This window comes from Stegostoma tigrinum, chromosome 9, assembly GCF_030684315.1.
Source record: "Stegostoma tigrinum isolate sSteTig4 chromosome 9, sSteTig4.hap1, whole genome shotgun sequence".
NCBI lineage: Eukaryota > Metazoa > Chordata > Chondrichthyes > Orectolobiformes > Stegostomatidae > Stegostoma > Stegostoma tigrinum.
In genome coordinates this window covers 8,711,517-8,735,249 of record NC_081362.1, presented here as the reverse complement: position 1 = coordinate 8,735,249, position 23,733 = coordinate 8,711,517, and the positions used below count along the sequence as shown (strand labels likewise).

The 23,733-nt window shown below is 42.0% G+C and overlaps 1 protein-coding gene across 2 annotated transcripts in view; it reads left to right on the top strand.

Moving 5' to 3' along the window:
* Positions 1-21,156, top strand: part of LOC125454822 (1-phosphatidylinositol 4,5-bisphosphate phosphodiesterase beta-1) — a 690,999-nt gene extending 669,843 nt beyond the window's left edge. Inside the window, exon 32 of one of the 2 annotated variants that reach the window (XM_059648337.1) lies at positions 18,691-21,156. In XM_059648337.1, coding sequence (XP_059504320.1) covers positions 18,691-18,921 — 231 coding nt within the window. In that variant the 3' untranslated portion in view covers positions 18,922-21,156. The remainder of the gene's footprint in view (positions 1-18,690) is intronic. The other variant, XM_059648338.1, reaches the window with a different exon arrangement.
* Positions 21,157-23,733: the final 2,577 nt, after the last annotated feature.

Genomic DNA, 23,733 nt, shown 5'->3' with positions numbered 1-23,733 from the left:
GAAGAGAATTCTCCTCACCTCCTCCTTAAATGGGAGACTCTTTATCTTTTGATTGTGCCCACCTAGTTCCAGATTCCCCCATGAGAGAAACATCCTAGCAGCGTCTACCCAGTTGAGCCCCCTCAGAATCTTTATATTTAGCAAAGACTCCACTCCAAGCCTGAGAGAACAGGGCAGTGAAGTTGCAAAGTGAAGTATTTTTGAAATTCATACTGTTGAATTTCAAAAGAAACCCTGTACTTGTATGCCCTCACGTAACTATTACAAATAAATTTGTCAGAGGTAGTAAGTACTGCAGATGCAGGAGTCAGAGAAAACACTGTGTGGAGCTCGGAGCATAGCAAGAAAGTTGGTGTTTTGGGCTGGGACCCTTCAGAAAATCTTTCTGAAGAAGAGTCCCAACCCAAAATGTCAACTTTTCTGCTCCTCTGAAGCTGCCTGACCTGCCGTGTTCCTCCAGCTCCACACTGTGTTATCTTTAAATCAACTTGTAACTCAGTAGACTGGAAAAAACAATATGGTTTATTCAGTACAGTTAGACACCCCACTTGTGAATGGTCTCCTCTCAACTGACCCCAAGCATTAGAAGAGTGACCTGTCTATTAGGAATCAAAACAAGGTCAGCTGATCCACACTAGTGCAGGCTTTTCAACAAAAAGGGCCCTCTTATGGCACCTTGGCAGCATCTCTACCCCTGGACTGAAAGACCCAGGTTCAAGTCCTACCTGCTCAAGAGGCATATAATAGCATCTTTGAACATGTTGGTTAGGAAGAATAGATAAACGCTTTCGTGGTTCAATGGTAATGTCCCAACCCCTGGACCTGGAGGCCCGGGTTTAAGCCCCAGAGGTGTCTTGCAACAGGTTGATTTAGGAAAAAAAATGGGTTAAATACTTTTTAAAAAGCTCCAAACTGTGACAAACATTTTTCTAAGAATTTTCTAAGAAAACTTCTGAGAAGTTTTTTTTAAATCTCTAATTCAAAATTGTCGGCATGGTTGTCAGTGAATGGGGGTCTGTCTCTTCCAGAATAATATCAATGGTTTAATTGAGAGAGCAGAAAAGTGGCAAATCGATTTCTGTGTGGGTGTGTGCAAGATGAATGTATTTGTCCAGGCCAAGGCAAAGCAATGAATAACCCCATAAACAGGAGATTATTGAGAGAGGCACAAGAAGTGAGAGATCTTGAAGTGAATGTCCACATGTCATTGAAAGTGGCAAGATAGTTAGGGAAGGTGACAAAGAAAGCTCCTGAAATGCTTTCTTTATTGGATGAGGCACAGACTACATAGTGATGGAGCATTGTGGAACTGCACCAAATGTTAGTTAGGCCACAGCCTAAGGTAGTGTATATTTCTTTGGTTATTCGTTCATCGGATGTGGGTATCAATGGCAAGGCCAGCATTTGTTGTCTGTCCCTAATTTCCCTTAAGTTCGGGCCATTAATAGAGGACAGCCAGAAGGCAATCACATTGCTGCGGTTTAGAGTCATTTGTAATTGGCCAGACTGGGTAAGGACGGGCAGATGTCATTGCCTAAAGGACATTAGTGGAATAGTTAGGTCCTGTATGACAATCAACTGTGGTTACATGGTCACCATTAGGATCGCTTTTCAATTCCAAATTTCATGGAGGAATTTGAATCCACATCACCAAAATGTTAGCCTGAAATTCTGGATGATCAGTCCCTTGTCACTTCACACCAGTGTTGAGAGCCCTTTGGAATTCCCTCCCTTAAATGGCAATAGATGCATAATCTTTGAATATTTTTATGACCGAGGTAGATAGATTCTTAATTACCAAGGAGATGAAATGTTACTGGGGCTTCTCAGGAATGTAGAGTTGAGGTTAAAATCAGACCACCCATGATTATACTGAACGATGGATCAGGCTTGAAGGGCTGAGTGGTCTCTTGCTGTTCTTTGTTTCTATGTTCTTAAGTTCGTATCAATATGATTTCTTCAAGTTACATGATGATCCTATGAATGTGTGAGGTATGATTTGCCTTTTATAAATCCATGTTACCGTGGAGAAATTTCCTTTATCCTTATTAAATGCTCTTGAATGGCTCCCTTAGTACTCGGCAAGTCTTTTTCCAGTCAAGATGCCTAATTGGTCACCCCATAATTCTGAGGACTTGTTTCTGACCTCTTAATTAAAAGCAGTAAAGTTCTGCAAGTAGAGAAAAGAAAGCTTTCAGAAAAGATGAACTGTTTACTTACAGCTCTCCAATGTCAGGAATTTTATTGCATTTCATTCATCTGTTATCTACGTCCGCAAAAACAAATTGATGCTTACATTTCGGTAGGTCTGATATATTCCATCCCGGGATGCAGGTTTCAGTGGCATTTATTCTCCATCCCAAGATTCCTTGGAATGAGTGATGGTGAGCTGGCTGTTAGAAACCTTCCAGTTCATCTGGTGCGGGTATATTCCCAAAAATGCTGTTGGGATTCCAGGATTTTGATGCAGCAGTGATGAAAGAATGGAGACAATTGTCCAAGTCAGAATGGTGTGTGTTGATGAGAAGGGATGAGGGGAACCTTGCAGAATAGAAAGGAGGTCAAATAGTCAAGTCTTTAAGTTACAAAGGCAAAGCTTCTGAGCAAGTGAATTGAGATGGGTAGAGCCAGCCATATTACAGAGGTGGCAGTAGGTGGTCTCAGTGATGGAATGGGGAGGGGATCAGAAGCGTATCTTATTGGGTCTTTGAGGATCTTAGAGATAAATAACTGATGTCCTCCTGTGTCTGCTGCCCTTGAACTTCAAGGTGGTTGAGGTTGTAGGTTTGGAAGATGCTGTCAAATTATCACCGAGGTCTACGCTTTGGGCTCAATGTGCGCTGCTGAGTTACTGCTGGCCATACATCCTTCTTTTGTTATTTTTCTTTCACTATTTCCCCATCCTTCCCATCCCCCTGGCTCCTGTTTCCCTCCACATTCTTTTTCATAGAATCCCTACAGTGTGAAAGTAGGTGATTCAGCCCATCAAGCCCACTCCGATCCTTTGGAGAGCATCCTGCCCAGACCCAACCCCTCCCTGCATTCCCCCCAGACACGATGGGCAATTTAGCATGGCCATTCCAGCTAACCTGCACGTTTTTGGACTGTGGGAGCAAACCCACACAGACATGGGGAGAATGTGCAGACTCCACGCAGACAGTTGCCTGAGGCTGGAATTGAACCCAGAACCCTGGCACCGTGAGGCAGCAGTGCTAACTACTGAGCCACCATGTCACCTTACAGTTGGCGAAGGCCTGTGTTTTGGCCTAACATTGGATCCCTGGTCAGCTTTCATAAGCACTCTGACTGCGGTCACCCTCCCTGATCCATAGAAAGTCACAACAATGCTCCAGGTTAAGCACCTAGACTTCCTTCACCCCAGCTGGGAAACTGAACTCCTCCCAGAGAGAGACTCCTCCAGCGGAATCACTTCCCACTGCTGCAGCTTCACTTCTTGAGCTCCTGACTTGTGTTTGTCATCCAACTGGTACCTGTGGGTAATGTCATCTGCAGAATGTCTCTGCTTTTAAATAAGAAATCAGAACCCAGACCCTGAAAACCATGTGCCTCCCAATTATGCATCTCAAGTAAGGAAAATAGTGGCTGATCATTAAGAGAGCAGTTCAAAAGATGAATGTAAATGAAACATTTCCATGGTAACACAGATTCATAAGGTCAACAACTTCCACTTGGCTGAACCTCATCAGTATCTCACTCATCCCATCCACAACTATAACTTGTCTGTATGCATGTTCAGTACACAATCCCAAATAAACCAGAATTGCCTCCAAATAAACATTGGAAGGATTGTCCTTCAGTCTTTGGCCAAAACATTTTTCATTGTGGACTGAATCCATCTGCTTCCCTTACTATCATTTCAGGCTGAACCAGCATCCCAAAACCAGCCCAGTTCTTCCCCTCCCCCCACTGCATCACAAAACTGGCCCAGCTCATTCCCTCCCCCCACTGCATCCCAAAACCAGCCCAGCCTGTCTCCGCTTCCCTAACCTGTTCTTCCTCTCACCTATCCCTTCCTCCCACCTCAAGCCACACCTCCATTTCCTACCTACCACCTCACCCCGCCTCCGTGACCTGTCCGTCTTCCCTGGACTGACCTATCCCCTCCCTACCCTCCTCACCTATACTGTCCTCTCTACCTATACTGTCCTCTCTACCTATCTTCTTTTCTCTCCATCTTCAGTCCGCCTCCCCCTCTCTCCCTATTTATTCCAGTTCCCTCTCCCCATCCCCCTCTCTGATGAAGGGTCTAGGCCCAAAACGTCAGCTTTTGTGCTCCTGAGATGCTGCTTGGCCTGCTGTGTTCATCCAGCTCCACACTTTGTTATCTTGGATTCTCCAGCATCTGCAGTTCCCATTATCACGTTCACAGTTTTGCTCCTGTTTGACCCCAGGCTAAGCTTCTGACCCCTACCCACTCTGTCATAATAACAGTTTACTTCCACCTTCATAATATAGCTGTCTCTATCTGTCTCAATGCAGAAATTCAGCTTTTATGACCTCCAGAGTCAACTTCACAGCCCTTCTAACCCGTAGCTATTCCTCCATCGAAATTCTGTTGCCTGTTTCTTAATCTGCACCAAGTCAATACCCTTGCAATCACAGACATAAATTGGCTCCTGGCCTGGAAATGCCTCAAATTTAAAAATTCCCACAATAACCCTGCCCTATCACTTGTCACCTGTCCAGAAGTTGCTGGAAAAGCTCAGTAGATCTGGCAGCATCCATAAAGAAAAAAATCAGAGCTAGCTTTTCAGGCCCAGTGACCCTTCCTCAGACCTCCTGAAATGTGCATGTTGTCTATGGAAGGTTGCACAGGCTTGGCTTGTATCCGCTGGACTTTGGAAGAATAAGTGGAAAGCTGATTGAAACTTAGAAAATCCGGGGCAGATCTTTACAAGGTAGGTGGAAAGAATAGTTCCATTTGCAGGAAGATCCGTAACAAGGGTTCACTGTTTGAAAATGAGGAGCGACCCACTTAAGGCAGAGATAGGGAGAATTTTCTTTCCTCACAGAGTTTCGTGAGTCTTTGAAACTCTCTTCCTCCAAAGACGATGGAAGCAGAATCTGTTAGTATTGTTAATGCAGGGCTAGTGGGATTCTCGATAGGCAGGAGGCTAAAAGTAGATGGGAAAATGGAATAATCAGATCAGCCGCCATCTTATTGAATGATGGAACAGGGTTTTGAGTGGCATATTCCTGCTCCTAGTTCTCTAATTTCTCTGCTTCTTTTGAAACGTTTTTTGCAGTCAAATTCTTTGACCTACAGGTTTTTGTTCATTTGTCCTGTTGTCGCTGTTTGTGGCAAGGTGCCAATGTTTGTCATTGATTGCCATTTTAAAGAAGGTAATTAATGTCCGTCATCCCAACCTGTCACTTATTTCACAGGCTTTAGCAGTTCTATTTCACATTACTGACTGCTTCTTAAAAGTATGCCAGACAGCTAGTTTAACACAACACGTTAGCTAATTATTAACTGTCTATTGACAGTGTGATTAGCGAACAAATCAACTTGTTTCAAGTGTGTCCTCAAATACTTCTTTGAAAACAATAATAAGTTGTGCAGTGAGCAGGCAATCAGAGCCGATACAGTTTGCCACAGTTTTTGTTTGGAATTCCTTCCAGAATTTCTAGGCCAGTACAAGATAAAGATAAACCAGTTTCTTGGATATGCAGTACAAAAAAAAACCAAAACTGATACTTAAATATCCATAATCAATTATTTTAAAATGAGTAATTATTCCAACAAATCACACTGTATTCTGCAATCTTCCCTTTGTTGTATTCATCTCTGAAATGTGGGTGTCACTGGCAGGGCCGGTATTGTTGCCCATCTCTCATTCCCCTTGAGAGCTTCTGCAGTCCGTTTATGAATCTTAAAGCAGTGTCACGGTGCATGGATTACATACAGTCTGATAAGCATTGCACTATTTCTGTGCAGCCACTTAGACACACCATAAAATATATTGCTGAGCTTACAACAACTTGTTATGGTCCAAAGGCCAACATTAAGCCCCGTTAAAATGGCTGGTCAATGTTTCTCACTTAGTTCTTGCTGTGCAGCTGAATCTGAGCAGAATGAAGCTGGTTTTGCTGTACTGCGCTCCCAGTGGGTCGTTTCTCCCACTGAGAAGGCATTTGGAAAATTACAGGAATCCTGCCTTCAATTGTCTCTGCCATTGAACAGAAAAACATGAGGAGCTCATCCCTAGTGTGGTCCCAGAGGCTCATGATTCCCATTTGTGAAATCAGACCCCTGGTGCTATTTTCTAAAGGATGAACATTGCGTGTCCTGTTGTAAAATTTCAGTCAACACAAGATTAGTAATAAGGTGTGGTTTCCAGTTATTTACTGAAGACCCGTCATTTTCAGCTGACTGCTGCGACTGACCACCTCTTTCTAGTGAAGAGATCCTGCTGCTGTGCTGTGCCAGGAGCAGCTGGGTCAGGCATCCAGACTCAGCACACCAACTATGCAGCAAAATTAAAATATTATTCAAAGGCTCCGTGAGCTTTACAGGGAACTAAGCAAGCAGATTGTTAGCTTTGTAAGTAGGTCGCACATTGTGTTGAGCAATCTTGCTTTGTCCTCAGCCATCTGGTAGCATGAATCAATGTCAGACAGATGAAAATATCTCCAAGAAGGTGACCTTGAGAAGTGTGCTGGTCCAGTGAGCTTAGACCACAAGAGCTTTATCTGCCTCTGCAGGTATATTTTAAAGAGAATTCTGGGAACACGGTACACGTCAGGTATTGTATGATTAAATCCATTCAGCTCCTGTCTTACTTAAGGCAACCGCGTTGCACTCAGAAATCCAATGTCATAAATTATATCCTACCCTAACCTGCCAAGGCAGTTATGTCACGCTTAAATTAATCACTTGGAAAGGGAAACTTGCATTTAGAAAATATCACATCTGACAAAGATGTGTGAAAGAATTTTTTGTATGTTAATTTTAATTGCACTTGTACAAGAGTGAATCATCAAATCCACACATCATAAAACAGCATAGAACTGCTCTTAATTAAAAGTACTTTTCTGAAGCCTTTATTTTAGTTTTGTGAATGACAATGGGTCTTTGAAAAATGCAGCTTGCTACAAATTAAAAGGAAATACTAGCTATAGTTGCTATGTAGAGATGTGAAGGCAGCATTAGAGATAAGCAGAAGGCTTTGAAAACACCCTAAGAATCTACGGATGGGGGATTTATATATATAAAACAAAAATATATATGTTATGTGAGGGCAGGTTGTGGTATCTTCCTCAGCTACCATTGTTGGCACCTCATGGTCCCTCTGCCATTGTGTGGCATTGGGTGAAAGCTGTTTGAGGTAGTTCACAGCCACCAGTCCTCCTTTGTCTAGACTGTGTGTGGATCCTATCAAATGATTGGTGGACTGTAGAATCTTAATGGTATTTTATATTGTGCTGCATTGTCATTTAGCTTGTGTACAGATGGACTTGCAAATGGACACTAGAATGGAACCCAGGGATTGCTTGTACAGTTCGGAGGGCTAAAGGGGTCAAAGATTGTGGAGAGGAAAAGGGGGACAGGACACTGAGTCAGTCATGGCTCATATTGAATGGCAGAGCAAGCAGGAAGGGCCAAATAGCTTACTCCTGCACCTATTTTGTATATTTCAATGCTTAAGATGATGTATTGTCAAACTGAGTTAAATTTAATGACAGTACTGGTTAGGCATAATTACCAAGGGCTCTCAGGAGGTGTATGCTTCTGACAATGGCTCATATAGAACTTTTATTGAGTGGAGCTAATGCAACTTCAATGTTAACTCTTTGAGGACCATTACCCCTGCAGAACGCAGGCAACCAGAGAAGTCCAGAAAAACAGTGAGAGTCAGGTTACAAGGTTCACCCAAAGCAACAATTAAGCATTTTTTAATTTCCAAAAATATTTAGATGTTCATAAAGGTTTGATGTTATTATAAGTCGCAGTAGGGGAGAAAAAGCCCCGAGTATTAAAGTGTTAAGCACTAAACTTTCTTTTGTACATTTCCTATGCAGTCATAAATTTCTGTGCCTGGCTCTGTTCAATCACCCAATGTAAGAAGACAAACGACACCTAGTTATATTCCAGCAGATTTATTTGAAATCATACTCTCCCTGCACCTGATGAAGGGGCTGCACTCTGAAAGCTTGTAATTTCAATTAAACCTGTTAGGACTACAACCAGGTGTCACTTGACTTCTGACTTTGTCTCCCCCAGTCCAACACTGGCTCCTCCAAATCATAATCACCCTACGATCTGTATGCTCTTGTATGTCATGATCTGCCTATAGCGCATCCACAACAAAACTTTTCATTGTACTTAGTAACATGTGACAACAATAAATTAAATCAAAAGATCATCTTACTTTCAATGGCCCTGATGAAATTATGCAGGGATTCTGAAGAATTCAGAAGTGGAAAACATAACCCTAGCTTTAGTCATGAAACACACTCAGTAAACTATAGACCGTAACTTTAAACATCACAAGAGTATGTTATTATCATTATAATTAATAGTAAATTTTCTTAAATTACATGTCCCAGGAACATTATGTATACAGATTACAATACAACATTTGCCTTAGTAGTTATGTTGAGATGTATAATAGCTGAAGGACACTTTAAAAGGTAAACCCTCAATGGCTTAAGCAGATAGGAACGTAGCTAGACAAATTTGTGTTGTTCAGCAACCCCACAACAAATGGGTGGAATTTTTGATCCCGGGGTGGTGAGGTAGAAGGCAAGAATGGGATATCATAAGTTGGGGTGGAGTGTTAGCTACCTGAACACCACAGCCTTTTTACCACCCCCTACCCTTGGAATTAAGATTGGGGCAGCAAGGACACTGGTTGAACTTCCTATCTCTTCACCATGTAAGACCCTTAAGTGACATATTAAGACAACATTTGGGCCTGTTCCCGCCTCTGCTGGAATTACCTTGTCCGTAAGCAAGAAAAGTGTGAGTTGCCTAAAAATATGGGCTTATGAGGGTTCAACCAAAGGCACTCAGCAACTGATCAAAATCATGGACATCCTCCAAGAGCCACAACCATACCCTTCCTTCTGACCCTAAGCTCCCCATCCCCTTCTCCGCACAATCCTTAGAAGATGAAGCATTGGTCTCTTTCCAACTCCACAGCACCAGTGGAAGATTCCAACTTCCATGTGCTTTTCCTGGGGAAATTGAGAATAATGAATGTTATCAGTAATCCAGATAAAAGGCTCGTAAATCTGTCAATCATGCAGCAGATAGTCCATCGTCTCTCATGAGAGAAAGTACACATGACCATGTGGAATGTGCTATCGGTGCTCATTTAAAGGACCAGGCAACATAGATATTAGTAGCCAGTTTCAGCTTAATGATCTAATGGGATTCTTTCAGCATGTAACTAAATTAGCAGATGAGGGCTGTTTAGTGGATGTTAGCATAAATTCATGGTTCCTCTATCCCTGGCAGCAAAGTCCAAAGGGAGTATACAGTATAGGAAGGATATTATTAATTTGGAAAGGCTTCAGAAAAGATTTTAAAAGATGTTACTGAGGCTGAAGGGTTTTAGTTACGAGGAGAGGCTGGATAAGCTGGAGTCTTTTTCTCTGGAATATAGGAGGTTGTGGGGTGGGCTTAGAGAGGTTTATAAAACCATGAGGGGCATAGATAAGATGAATATCAATGCTCTTTTCCACAGGCATATGGAGTTTAAAACTCAAGGTCATAATTTTAAGGTGAGAGGAGAAAAAAGGACCTGAGTGGCAACTTTTTCTCGCAGGGAGTGGTTCGTATATGGAAGGAATTGCCAGAGGAAGTGATAAATGTAGGTACAATTGCAACTTTTCAAAGAAATTTGGATAGGAAAGGTTTAGAGGGACAAGGGCTAAAGGCAGGCCAATGGGACTAGTTTAGTTTGGGAAACTTGGTTGACATGGACTCGTTGGACCGAAGGCTCTGTTTCCGTGTTGTATGTCCCTAGGTCCTAGAGAAGTAGCTTCAAAAATCTATCACTGATCCAGACTTTCTCCCACAGTGTGAGATTACTTTTGAATAATTTTGTACAGGTGACTATGTACACGGTATTTCAGTTCTCAGAAAGAAAACGATTTAGCTAGTCGATTGGTAGCAGGAAGCACAAGGTGATGTCAAGGGGAGAATGTTTTGACAGCAATCCCCAAGGGGTGGCAGCCTTAATAGACAATTGTAGCAGTCAGAGAAGACAAGGTGGTCACCTGGACTGTATTGTTTCATACACTTGTCAAAAAGGGGACCAAAGGTGACAGAACCAGCTGGTATAGGAAAACAACAGCAGCAGGAAGAGCGTGGAAAACAGCTGCAGGCAGGACAGTCAAAAGAGCAACATGCCCAAAGACTCAGGTGAACACAGAACAAACAGAGTCTTTTAAAAGTGTAAAAGACGTTAAATGGATCAGCTGTGGCCCCCATTTGGCTGTGTCATTGTGCTAGCAGGAAGCCAGGTCCATTTTGAGGGAAGAGTCCTATTAAGTGAATAAACAGCGAGCACAGGAACCTCTCAGCAGTTTGCTGACTTCACACAGGGATGATATTGGGCAACCCGCACGCACGCACGCACGCACGCACACACACACACACACTCCATAGGTCTCCGGGGCGGATAGGTTAGTTCGAGGGCAAGGTGGGGAGTGGCATATGGATGTGACAGCATTCACCTTTGTAAAAGCTGCAGAGAGAAAGTGAAAGACTCCTCTTGCTCCTGGTGCCAGGTGCTAAATGCATTGCTAACCTTCTTGGGGACCTCGTTCTCTTTAACACCTTCAGACTTCAGTGAATCCCACTGTGTGGGTAGGTTGTTGACCCTGAGGTGGTTCTTCTCGGAGAAGAGATGGTTGAGGTGAGATTTGATGGAGTTATTCCAGATCACTGGCATCCCGAGTGGAGTAAAAACAGACAATTGGCGGAAGAGTCGAGAGGACACTAATTCATAAGGTGCTCACATAAAAGCCAAAGATTACCTGAGTAAATAATTTACCATGCAGCGAGTGATGATAAACTGGAATCCATGACCCAAAATAATGGCCTTCAAAGGGAGGATTCGATAATTACGTAGCGGGAAAATACAAATTGCTGGAGTTACAGTGAAAGCCAAGGACAACAGAACCAGCTAAATTATTCATGTAGAGAGTCAACAAGCCCTTTGGTGCTGTAATCATTTTTTACAGTGATTCTATCTTTTGTAATCGGATGAAGCTTGCACATTGGAAACACTGCCCCTCCCCCCCTCCAACATTGGCTCCCTTCTGTACTCCTCCCATTCCTCCCCTGAGCGCAGGTTGCCAAACAGCAAGTCCCTCCAAACAGGGCACAGAGCAGGTAGCAAGCATTAGGTTCCTCACAGTTACTTCCACTCCATCAGCTAACATGTTGAGTGAAGCTGTGGTTACAGAATGACTGCAGAGCAGAAGGAACCTTTTATCCTCATATCCATCCACACAACAATGTACCACTGAGCAGGACATGACACACTCTAGTCAACTGAAGTAATGTAGGAGGAGGCTGACGTATCAAACATCCACAGAACGATATCATTTCCCCAATGATTGCTCACTTGTTAAACACAAAACATAGTAACAGCAGCTCCATGCCACACTAGAGCAACCAATGCCTCCAGCTGGTGTCCAGAGAGTGAAGGCCCGCAAAAGCTGAGGTATCATTGATAACTGTGAGCTTGTGCCAATTGGCTAAAAGTATATAAGGAACGTTCACCATTGCATAGAACTGCAGAGGTTCAAGAAGGCAGTTCACCACCATCTTCTCAAAGGCAACAAAGGATGGGCAATAAATGCCCCTCAGCCAATGACACCCACATCCCACAAACAAATAAAGTAAAACAAAATAGCTGCAGTACAAATGAGTGCTAACTTTTACTCCTGGAAAGGTAGTTGATAATCTTTTTTACAGTCATACATAATCAGACCAGAATTCCATAACTAGCTTCTACTATAGCCCATATGATGTAGGAGCAGCATTAGGCTACTCAGCCCATCAAGTATGTTCCTCCATTCAATTATGGCTGACATGTTTCTCAACCCCATTCTCCTGCTGTCTCCCTGTGACCCTCTGTCCTCTTACCAATCAAGAACCCATCAATTTCTGCCTTGAAAACACTCAATGACTTGGCCTCCACAGCCCTCTACAGCAATGAGTTTGACAGATCATAACCACCCTCTAACTGGAAAAATTTCTCAGATCTAGAACACCGTCTTTTCATTCTGAGGCTGTGCCCTCAGGTCTTCGTCTCTCCCTCTCGTGGAAACGCCCACTCTAGCCAGGCCTCTTAGTATTGCATAAGTTTCAATCAGATCACCCACTCCCCTATCTGTCTCAACTCCATAAAGTACACACCCAGAATCCTCAACTGCTCCTCATATGTTATATGTTTAATAAGTGAGAAATTATTGGAAAAATGGTATTCTTGATTTGCTCTGTTGATGTTTGTGTACTACTATGACTCTCTGAGTCTAAACCAATTCATTGCTAGCTTAGACAAAAGTCCTTGCAAATGCTTCCTCCTACATTTATGAAAGATGTTGTCACTACAAAACCACCAAACTTTAGTTGACTGAAGTGTATCATGTCCTGCTCAGTAGGAGATTGTAGTGCAGATGGATGTGGGACCCTTCTGCCCTGCAGTCATTCTTGGGTTAGCAGGGGCACATGGCCAAACATTAGGCCAAGACCTAATATGTTGTCATGAACCAAAATAGCAAGATAACAAAGTGTGAAGATGGACAAACACAGCAGGCCAAGCAGCACCTCAGGAGCACAAATGCTGACGTTTTGGGCCCAGACCCTTCATCAGACCCTTCAGCATCAGCTTTTCTGAGATGCTGCTTGGCCTGCTGTGTTCATCCAGCTCCACACTTTGTTATCTTGGATTCTCCAGCATCTGCAGTTCCCATTATCTATGAACCAAAATGGCATTTTGTTTGACCTCTAAAGATACCCTGAATCTTTTATTGTTTTGTGAGAAGTGTGCATCCCTAGCAAGCTTGTACTTGTTGCTCATCCTGAAGTGCCTTTGGCTTGGTCAGCCATTTAAGCATGTAGGCCAGACCAGGTAAGGACAACAGTAATTCTGGTGGGTTTTAACAGCGTTAAACAATGGGTTCATGATCATTGTTACTTCAATTTCAGAGTTCTTCATCGAATTTAAATTCCACCAGCTAGTGGGATGGTATTTGAACCCATGTTCCCGATAGTATTTCTCTGAATTTCTCATCCAGAGACATTACCATTATACCAGCAGCTCCTCAGGTTCCCCATTCCTGTTGGATGTCATTAAGTAATTTGAGCCTCGGAATAAGAGAATAGCCTTCTACCTTTTGAGCCGACTCTGCCTTTCAGCATTGGTCCAATTGTGGCTCACGATCCAGACATGAAAATATATCACCCTTTCTTCAGTGTCATTGGTTCAAAATCCTGGAACTCCCTCCCTAATGGCGCTGTGGGTGTATCTACACCAAATAGCATGCAGTGGTTTAAGAATGCAACTCAGAGCCATCTTCTCAAGGGAAATTAGGCATGGGCAGTGAATACCAGCCCAGCCGGGGACACTTACATGCCATGAATGAGCGAAAGTGGAAAAGAAACATTTCCCATTTTACGCTTAACCATTTGTTGCAGGTGTTGTACATTTGGAAGGACTTTTGTCTAAACAAGTGATGAATTGATTTAGAGTCATAGAATCATAGAAGTAGTAGGCAGAAGTATGATAGTATAATGTAGGGAATGCAGGGTAGTTTGAATGATAGTATAATGTGGGTATGCAGGATAGTTTGATAGTATAATGTAGGGTGCGCAGGCTGGTTTGATCTTAGTAGGATAATAGGTTGGCACATTGTGGGCCGAAGGCCTGTCCCGTGTTGTACAGCTCTATGTTCTACACTCTAAGGATACAGCATGAAAACAGACCCTTTGTTCCAAGCCGACCAGATATCCTAAACTGATCTAGTTCCCCATTTGTCAGCATCTGGCCCATATCCCTTTAAACCCTTCCATTTAATGTACCCATCCAGATGCCTTTAAAATGTTGTAATTGTGCCAGCCTCCACCGTTTCCTCTTGGAGTTTGTTCCATGCACACACTACCCTCTGTGTGAAACTGTTGCCCAGTAGGTCCCTTTTAAATCTTTCCCCTCTCGCCTTAAACCTTTGAGCGCCCCCTACCCTGTGAAAAAGATCTTGTTGACTCGTCGTTTGAAAAGTTTTAATACATTCAATATTATAGGCACATTGCGACTAATCGTTTTTCATTTAGATACTGACATAAAACCAACAGAAACTTCAAAATAGGGAGGCATCAAAAACAATGTAGGACCATTAAGAACATTAAGAACAAAGTGCCAGTGAGCTGGGAGAAAAGGAGGGCCTGATTGAACAACTGATTTACAAAGTGCAGGACCGTGCAGCCATTCTAAATTAAACCAAGTTCCTCTTGCAATTAATGATTTAGATATTTTCTCATCAGTCTGGGGACCCCGCAGATGGGGTATGTCTGGGCTTCCAGAAGGTAGCTTTAAAATACCAATAAAAAGAAATTACTCCTCTCAAAGGCTTGTGAATCTGTGGAGATCACTAGCCCAGCATGCGGGGAATGCTGTGACATTGAGTAAATTTAATTAGGAGATAGGTTTTTAATTAGTAATGGGTTGATGGAGAAATGGCAGGCAAATGGAGTTGAGGCCATGAATATATCAAATGCAAGAGCAGGCTTGAAGGGCTGAATGGCCTACACCTGTTGCTAGCTCTTATGTTCGGAGATGTTATTGCGCACCTCAGGGATTGATCTTGGGCCTTCATAGGTCCAGAGGTGGGGAAACTACCCAGATACCACAAGAACATCCTCAAATAGTAGTTTATGAGACTTCTACCTCTTCTATAATGAGCAGACGGTCACTATTAGGTATTTTTAATCAACCTGCTCAGAGATGCAATGACACACCTCTGGAGCAGGTTGGACTTGAACCCTGGGTCTTTTGGGCTAGGGGTAAGGACACTACCATCACAACACAAGCTTCAGTACTGTTTGCGTCATTCACTGAGTGCAACAGGAGTCTTAATTACTTGTATGGAATGTTGTCAGAAGTTAAAGGAAAGGCCAAATTAATGCTCAGATTAGCAATTTTTTTTAGCATCAGATATTACACGCATTCTGATTAAGTGCATTTAAAAGCTACTGTTAATGGGTAGCTATCTTGTTGGACAAATTTCCTTGTAAAATGCAACTCCTTCCTCCAAGTTTTAAACCATAGCTGCTAGAGAATTGTGCTCTGAACATCAGTGTTTGAAAGAAAGCAAATAATCCAAGGTGCAAGTGAACCAACTATCTCTTTAAGTTGAATTGAGGGGTGTCCCAAGAGTGTCAGTTATTAAATACTTAAAGATCTCCTTGAATTCTCCATAACAAAGTAAAAGATAGATTGATCTCACTGCGAGAGAAAAGATGTTGTGAAATTTGAAAGGGTCCAGAAAAGATTTACTAGAATGTTGCCAGGTTGGAGGGTTTGAGCTACAGGGAGAGACTGAACAGGCTGGAGGTATTTTCCCTGGAGTGTCAGAGGCTGAGGGGTGACCTTAGAAATGTTTATAAAATCATGAGGGGCATGGATAGGATGAATATCCGAGGTCTTTTCCCCGGGGTGGAGCGTAAGTTTAAGGTGAGTTGGGAAAGATTTAAAAGGGAGCTAAGGGGCAACTTTTTCACACAGAGGGTTTGGAATCAGCTGCCAGAGGAACTGGTGGAGGCTGGTACAATTACAACATTTAAAATGTATCTGGATGGGTATATGGACAGGAAGTGTTTAGAGGGATATGGGCCATGTGCTGGCAAATGGGACCACATGAAGTTATGATATGTGGTTGGCTGATCATCTCTCTCAGTTCCCTGTTCCTGCTATCTCCCCATACCCAATGATCCCTTTAGCCCTAAGAGCTATATGTAACTCCTTCTTGAAAACATTCAATGTTTTGGCTTCAACTATCTTCTGTAACAGAGAATTGTATTGGCTCACCATTCTCTACGTAAAGAAATTTCTCCTCATCTCAGTCTACCCTGCGTCCTTCAACTGTGACTCCTGGTTCTAGATTCTTCTGGTCATCAGGAGCCTCCTTCCTGCATTTAGCTTGTCCAGTCCTGTTAAAATATTATGGGTTTCTATGAAATCCCCTCCCCCAACCACTGAATATCATTCTAACTGATCCGGTCCCTCTTTCTATATCAGCAGTATAACCCCAGGAATGAGACTGATAAAGCTCCATTGGACTCCCAACACAACTAGAACATCCTTCCCCGGATTACGAGACCAAAATAGCGCACAAGCCTTACTATGGTTTTATAACCATCAGTCTCTTTTCAGTACTTTGCCTGATGTATGAGATTTAGTAGTGGCCATGAGAATCGAGATAGTCAACCTGGACCCTTCCCAGACCGAGGCCAGCACACAGCGTCCGTTACTATTGGTGGTCATAACAAGAAAGAGAAGCCCTGGCGGACTGCCACCGCTCTCTAATCTTTCCCGAGCGTGAGTTTGAGGCCAACTCTCAGAAATTAAGGAGCAAGACAGGAAGCGTTACCCTCAAAAAATAAAATTATTCATCCACCAAAGAATCCATCCTGTAGATTGACCTTTGTGTTTTCTAAATCAGTGCTTCCCAAAAGGGGGTGATCATGACTGCAGACTGGGTCACTATTTGACATTTTGGCGTCGCCAGTTCGTTGGCGCCAAAGACCAATCCTGCTTTTGTTGGTCTTGTCCTCCTAGCCCACTGTTTACTAAAGGCTCCCGACAATGTTCAGGCCTCAAAATGGGCTCACAGTAGGAAAAAGCTGTGGGAAGCACTCGACTAAATTGTGATCTTGCTGCCCGAGGAACTTTTAAATGCATGCGTTGCTGTGCCGCAGCTGATATGTTACGAAAGAAAGGGATTCCTGATGAAGGGTCTAACTCTTGCTCCTCCGATGCCACCTGACCCGATGTGTTCCTCCAGCTCCAAACTGTATCAACTATATGTTTCGAGATTTTTGGTTGTCAAGAATTTGCTTTTCAATGTTCCCTCGTTTTTAAAAAGAAAGGGACAGGCAGCTTATGGCTCTCTCCCGCGCAATAAACAACTAAAATAGGTCCAATCTTGACATATCGCCACTGAAAAGAATATTGCTGCAAAACTGCTTTACTTTATCCCTCCTTAGTCGTTCTCTTTTATTCCACTGCACAAGTTTTCCGCACGGTTTATCACAGGACAATGTGGAGGCGGGATTGTCAGTTTTCCCTTACACGGTCAATGATTTTAACTGCAAGCAGGTGTTGATCAGGTCACTGATACCATTGATAAAGAGCTTGCTGGAACAGTTCAACAAAGTAGCAGTGGAGGAGGAGTGAAGCCAGGATCAAGGAGCGTTAGCTAATGCAGAGCAACTCTTTTTTTGTCACTTTAGAATTGAACACATCAGAAGAATACTGTGTCCAGTTCTGGTCGCCCTGTTGCAGGATGGGTGTTATTAAGATGGAGAGAGTTCAGAAGAGATTGACCCGTTTGGAATGATTGAGCTGTAAACATAGGCTGGATAGGCTGAGGCTTCTTTCACTGGAGTGTAGGAGGTTGACATGTGGCCTTATCAGAGTTAATAAAATAATGAGGGATATAGATCGGGTTAATGGCAGTTGTCTTTGCTCTAGGATGGGGGATTTCAAACTAGAGGGCATATTTTTAAGGAGATTTAAAAAAGACATGGGGGACAATTATTTTCTACTCCACTCAGACAGTCGCCTGAGGGTGGAATCAAGCCCAGGTCCGTGGCGCTGTGAGGCAGCAGTGCTAATCATTTTTCTTAAGACACAGGTTGATAAATTCTTGTTAAGGAAGGGGATGTCAAGATTAGGAGTTTGATCAGATCAGCCATGATCGTAATGAGGGGGCAGGTTTGAGGGGCCAAATGGCCGAATTTTACTCATTGTTCATATATTCAAGTGGAAGCTCAGCCCGTGCAGCTACTTTAATGCTATAGTTAGACTTAGCAACAAGTTGAGTCTGGAGGGGAAAATCATGCCTGTTTCCCACACATCACTGTGTGGGTGGGTGTGGACCCCCTCAGGGTCAAAAAGTCTCAGCTTTGAAGATTGACATTTGAACACTGACAGAAATTAGAATGTGAGATGACAAGGTGTGGAGCTGGATAAACACAGCAGGCCAGGCAGCATCAGAGGAGCAGGAAAACTGACGTTTTGGGTCTGGACCCTTCTTCAGAAACATAGGTAGAAAATTGGCCAGGAAAATACATTTTGGTGTCTCAATTTCATTCTACACACAGCCCCATAAAACAGAAACCAATCATTGGCCTATGCAATCCAGTGACTGAAATTCACCACAAACCCTTGGTAGAAGTCACTTGGAAATACAATCCACTCTTTATATTGGAATGTGCTTTGTATTAGGAGAAAGAGGGTTCTGTTGTAAGTGTACTTACACTTCAAGGACTGCTCACCATCACCTCCTCTGTGACAGTTGGGAATGGTCCATAAATTATGGTCAATTTCATGTATCAATTTTTTAAAAATAACGAACAAAGTTCCTACCCCACCATTGAATGTTTGTCCTGGAGAATCTGCAGCATTACAGTCTTCCTCTTGTTTGCAGCTGCAGAGTGATCTCGATCAAGAATACCAGGACAAGTTTAAGAGGCTGCCACTGGAAATCCAAGAATTTGTACAGGACACATTGAAGGGGAAGTTCACTGACGATGGAGATCACAGTGCTCCACCTCCCTCCCTCATTCCAGATAATGGGAAATCGAATCACAAGACATATTCCAACGAAGACGACTTAGAAGATGATAAATCGGATAAAGTCTTCGATACTTCGCTTTGATGTGGTCTTTTTAAACAGTGTAATCCCATGACTTTTTTGTTTGCAGGTGGAGGAGGCAGTGAGGTATGTGGGCAGGTGAATAACTGCTTGAATACGTCTGGTATTCGGTGCAGTGTCAGGTGTGTGTGTGTGTGTGTTTGTGTGTGTGTGTGTGTGTGTGTGTGTGTGCGCGCGCGCGCACATTCTGTTCAAGTGCCAGTGCAAAGCTAATTGTACAATGCCACACATTACATTTAAAAAAAGATCAGAGGCACTAATGACCTGTAATGCAAATTAGCCAACCTTGACAACCCACATATCCATAACATTGCATGTTTGCATCATGTTGTAAGAAACCTTTGCTTCAGTCACAAGCTCAGGTTTGCCATTGTCTTTGCTTTATACATCAGTACACTTGCCAAACAAATTGTACATTGCTACTTACTTTTTTGCTGAGTTAAGAATGTTGCTTATTATAATGGGAGTTTCAGTTGTGCGATTCTAAAACTTTCTGTATAGCTTTGTCCAGTATATATAAAGGTAAATACGTTTCAGGGATGCATGCATGATGGAAGTATTATGGTTATCACTGTGGATACCTTAAAATGTAACTGTTTGGAGACAGTTTTGTTGTGGAGTTTGTGCTGTGATGTACTTCAACGTAGCTTTACAGGGTAAAATAGAAAAATGTCTTTGACTTGTGTGTACAAAGTAGAGTTACATTGATATCACAGATTTTCTAAACCAGGATTGTCATTACAAGTTAATGTGGGTGACATCATGGAAAGTCCTTATATCTGTCTGCACAATCAAAATATTGTAACTTGCTTACATCTGCATCATTTGTAAAATTTGTTTTGTACAATACCAGTGGTTGTAAATATCCTGAAATGAACGGGAACAAAAAAAAAGATGCAGGCAAGTCATTGTATTAATGTGTTTGAATGCACTTTCTGAATGAAATTTTAATTTCAAAATTAAACACTGAATAATGCGATAAAACTGACGATTAGTCATCACTGGTAACTCTGCAGGATAGTCACTGAAACATTTTGTGCAACCTGAATTCTTTGATCTTTGGCACGATTCACTCTCTGCCAAACATGAAACACACAACTAATACAGGTTTTGCAGCCGTTAAATGGACAGGAACAGTAGTTTTAGATTTAAGGGACTATATTATTGTAAAAATATTTCAATGTCATTTTGGCTGCTCAAACTATGAAATACATGGATCTGTATTTCTGCTACATTCGGTATGTGTAATTATTCTGAGTGAAAACATTTCATTGCCATCATTTGGTGCAGTATTTGTCTAATAATGGTGTTTCAGCAAAATGTTCTCTTTATTTTTATACGATTTAATGTGTTACTGTAATGAAATCCCCATTACCAAGAGTCTGGCTTTTTAAATGCTCAGCATTAATGATGAGGTGTCTTTTTCTAAACTTCATTTTAACTGTGACAAATTATCACAAAAACAGAAAATCATGGTTTTATTCTGTCTTTGTCACCCCTATAGTCTTCAACGGTTATAACTGAAGTATGTGTGTCTATATATGTACACATATATATATATATATATATGTACAGATATATATGAAACATACACATACATACACACACCATATTTGTTGTTTAATGTTACTTGGATTAGATTTGTTGAATCTAACAGAAGGGGTCTATATGATGTGAGAGTCTTGTGCCTTTAAAGTATTTGCCTTGTTCTGTATCTGTCTAAGTGGAATATTCAAAGTACTTACTGTGGAAATCTGTATTTATGGGCTGTTCTGTACTGAACTAGACTTTATGTGCACTTCATTTAACAACTGCAAACACTACAGCTTGTGTTCAGCATTAAATGCGGGTCATTCTTGGATTAGGACATTTAACAATGTTTCACAAACTTAAGCTTTGGGCCAGACAAATAATGAAATCTGTGGTAATAGTGAGTGAAGCATAATTCTGTTTATCTCACTGATCATATGAAGTGGATGGTCAGTGCCCTAATATTGCTCAAATGTTTTGACATTAAGTTAACTGTAGAATAACAAAGTAAGCAAAGAGAGCACTTCACGTGATAAGGGTGTAAATAATATTGTCTTTAACAATGATAATTTGTTCCGAGAAGCTTATTCAAATTTTGTATGAATTCTATGCAATTTTCTGGCATGATGTTTCTTCCACTAGTAATTTTATGTGCATTCATCAGTTATAATGGAAAAATAAAACTTCTTTGAACATGGGTTTCTCTGTGTTACCATTGCCACCACATCTCCTCTCTGTATTTTTTTTTCTGAAAACATTGCCATTTGTTTTAAGAAATTGGACTAGAAGGATATTAATGAATAGCATGTGTACAACGCTGTGAATTGTGGGAGATCACGTACAACTATTTCACAAAGTGTGGCATTCAGAAATGGAGGCCTTTGGTACTCTGGTAGAACTGTGCCAGATTTAATAGCATAGTTACTTCCCTTTCACAGACTTCTTTGGAACTTTTTTTTCTTCTCTCACCGGATGTGGGCATCTCTGGCTAACCAGAATTTTGTGCCAATCCCTAATTACCCAGAGGGCAGTTTAAGAGTCAATCACAATGCTGTGGGTCAGGAGTCACATGTAGATTATCCCATGTAAGGATTACAGTTTCCTTCCCTAACGGATTATTGAGCCAGATGGGATTTTCACGACAATCGACAATGTTTTCATGGTTATCATTAGACTCTTAATTCCAGATTCTTTATTGAATTCAAATTGCACCATCTACCATGGCGGGAGTTGAACCCGGATCCCCAGAATATTAGCTGAGTTTCTGGATTAATAGTCGAGCGATAATACCATTGGAATATTGCCTCCCCAATGATTTGCAATTAATTTACAAATTAAGCACAAACCAAGGACACTGACCATCCAGCATTTCAGAATCCAACGGAATACTCCAAAAGTAGTGAGTTACATATTTCCATTCAGGAATTTAATACGTAATAAACATGTCACGAGGGTTTTGATTTGATTTGATTTATTGCAGTCATATGTACCTGAGTATAGTGCAAAGCTTTGTTTTGTGAACAGTACAAGCAGATCATAGCAAACAAGGATGAACAGATCACAGACTGCTCAGACAGAAAGACTTAGAATTTAGATTTAAAAGTGCAGAACAATTATAAGAAATATGAGAATAAGATCTGCTGTAGTCAGCTCTCAAAGAGTTGCCTGGTTTTGGTGCCACAAGTGATCAGGGTAAGGCATCTAGCACTGCTGAAGGGATTTTATATGTCTGCAGTGGCCTTTGAAATAGGAGAAGGTGGATAAAAGTTTTATCAGTCATTACCAATTAGAGCACTGAAGTCTTCCAATCTATTATCAAAGTTGCCGATGGAACAAAGTCCAAGAAAGATAAAACGGACTCAGACACAGCAAAAACTGCCAATGCTGGAGCCAGAGATAACACAGTGTGGAGTTCGAGGAACACAGCAGGCCAGGCAGCATCAGGGGAGCGGGAAAGTTGATGTTTCAGGTTGGGACCCTTCCTCAAAAATCTGAAGAAGGGTCCAGACCCGAAACGTCAACTTTCCCGTTCCCCTGATGCTGCCTGGCCTGCTGTGTTCCTTCAGCTCCACACTGTGTTAAGGTAAATGGGACTGCTTGGCAGTACTAATTACCTTGCGCACAGGGAGTCATACACATTTTATTGAAGATGTAGGAGCCCACGTCATATGGCTTGTCTCATCACAAAGGACCAGGCTGCAATTAAGGAAGAAGTTTAGAGGCATGAACAAATCAGCCAAGTCGATCTATTCCCTATGTTTGTCTAACATAGGTTGGCAAATATATACATGTCTTGGCCTCCCATTCAGCGTACTTAAGAATCCTCTTGAATCTTGTCATGCAAAGGGTCCTGACCCAAAACGTCAACTTTCCTGCTCCTCTGATGCTGCCTTGCCTGCTGTGTTCCTCCAGCTCCACTCTGTGATCTATGTAACTATGTAAGACTGTGTTTTACAACAACAAACAATGGCTGTAAATCTTAATGCTGATATACCTTAAGAGTTTCAACCCCAAAATATTAGAAACAGAATCCAGCTGCAGGGTGTACGTATGTACTGATATACGTAAATACTCTAATCTGTCAGCTGAAGGATGACTACTCCCAACTTTTTGACACTGTATGCTGAACACAATGCAGCTAATGGGAGGAAGCATCTGGTCAGAGTTCCTTATTGTGGTCCAAAAACCTTGTAATGCAAAGACTTTTCAGTTCCTTCAAAGGAGAAATCATTGACATGAATGCAATGGTCAAGAACTCCAGAACCACAGCAGACAACCTTTGTTCCTTTCCTCGTTTTGTCATTTCCTTACTGTTTGTTCTCTTTGGACATGTGCAAACTCACAATGTCACATGATGAAGTTTGCAGGAACCAGACTTCTTTTGGTGGGTGCTGCTAGGCTTGTTGAGGTTTAGCATCACTTGTTAAGTATAGATATTTTCTCACCAACCTGTTCAGAGATATTATTACACACCTCTGAACAAGTGGGACTTGAACCCGGGCCTCCTGATCCAGACACAGGGATGCTACAACTGTGCCACAAGAGTCCAGATCCGATCATGTTACAGTGAGGGTAACAGGGCATTTGGTATCTTGTTCAACAATGAGATGGAAGGCCACAGACTGAGAAAGAAGCCAAATTAAAGGAGATGTTAATCAGTTCCAGAAAGAGAAATAACGAGGGGGGAAGAATGATTGGGTTATGAAAGAGCGAAAGAAGAAAAGCAAAATTAAGAAAATGGGATTTAAAGTTTTAAAATCTGCAACATCCTGAAGGATTGCAACA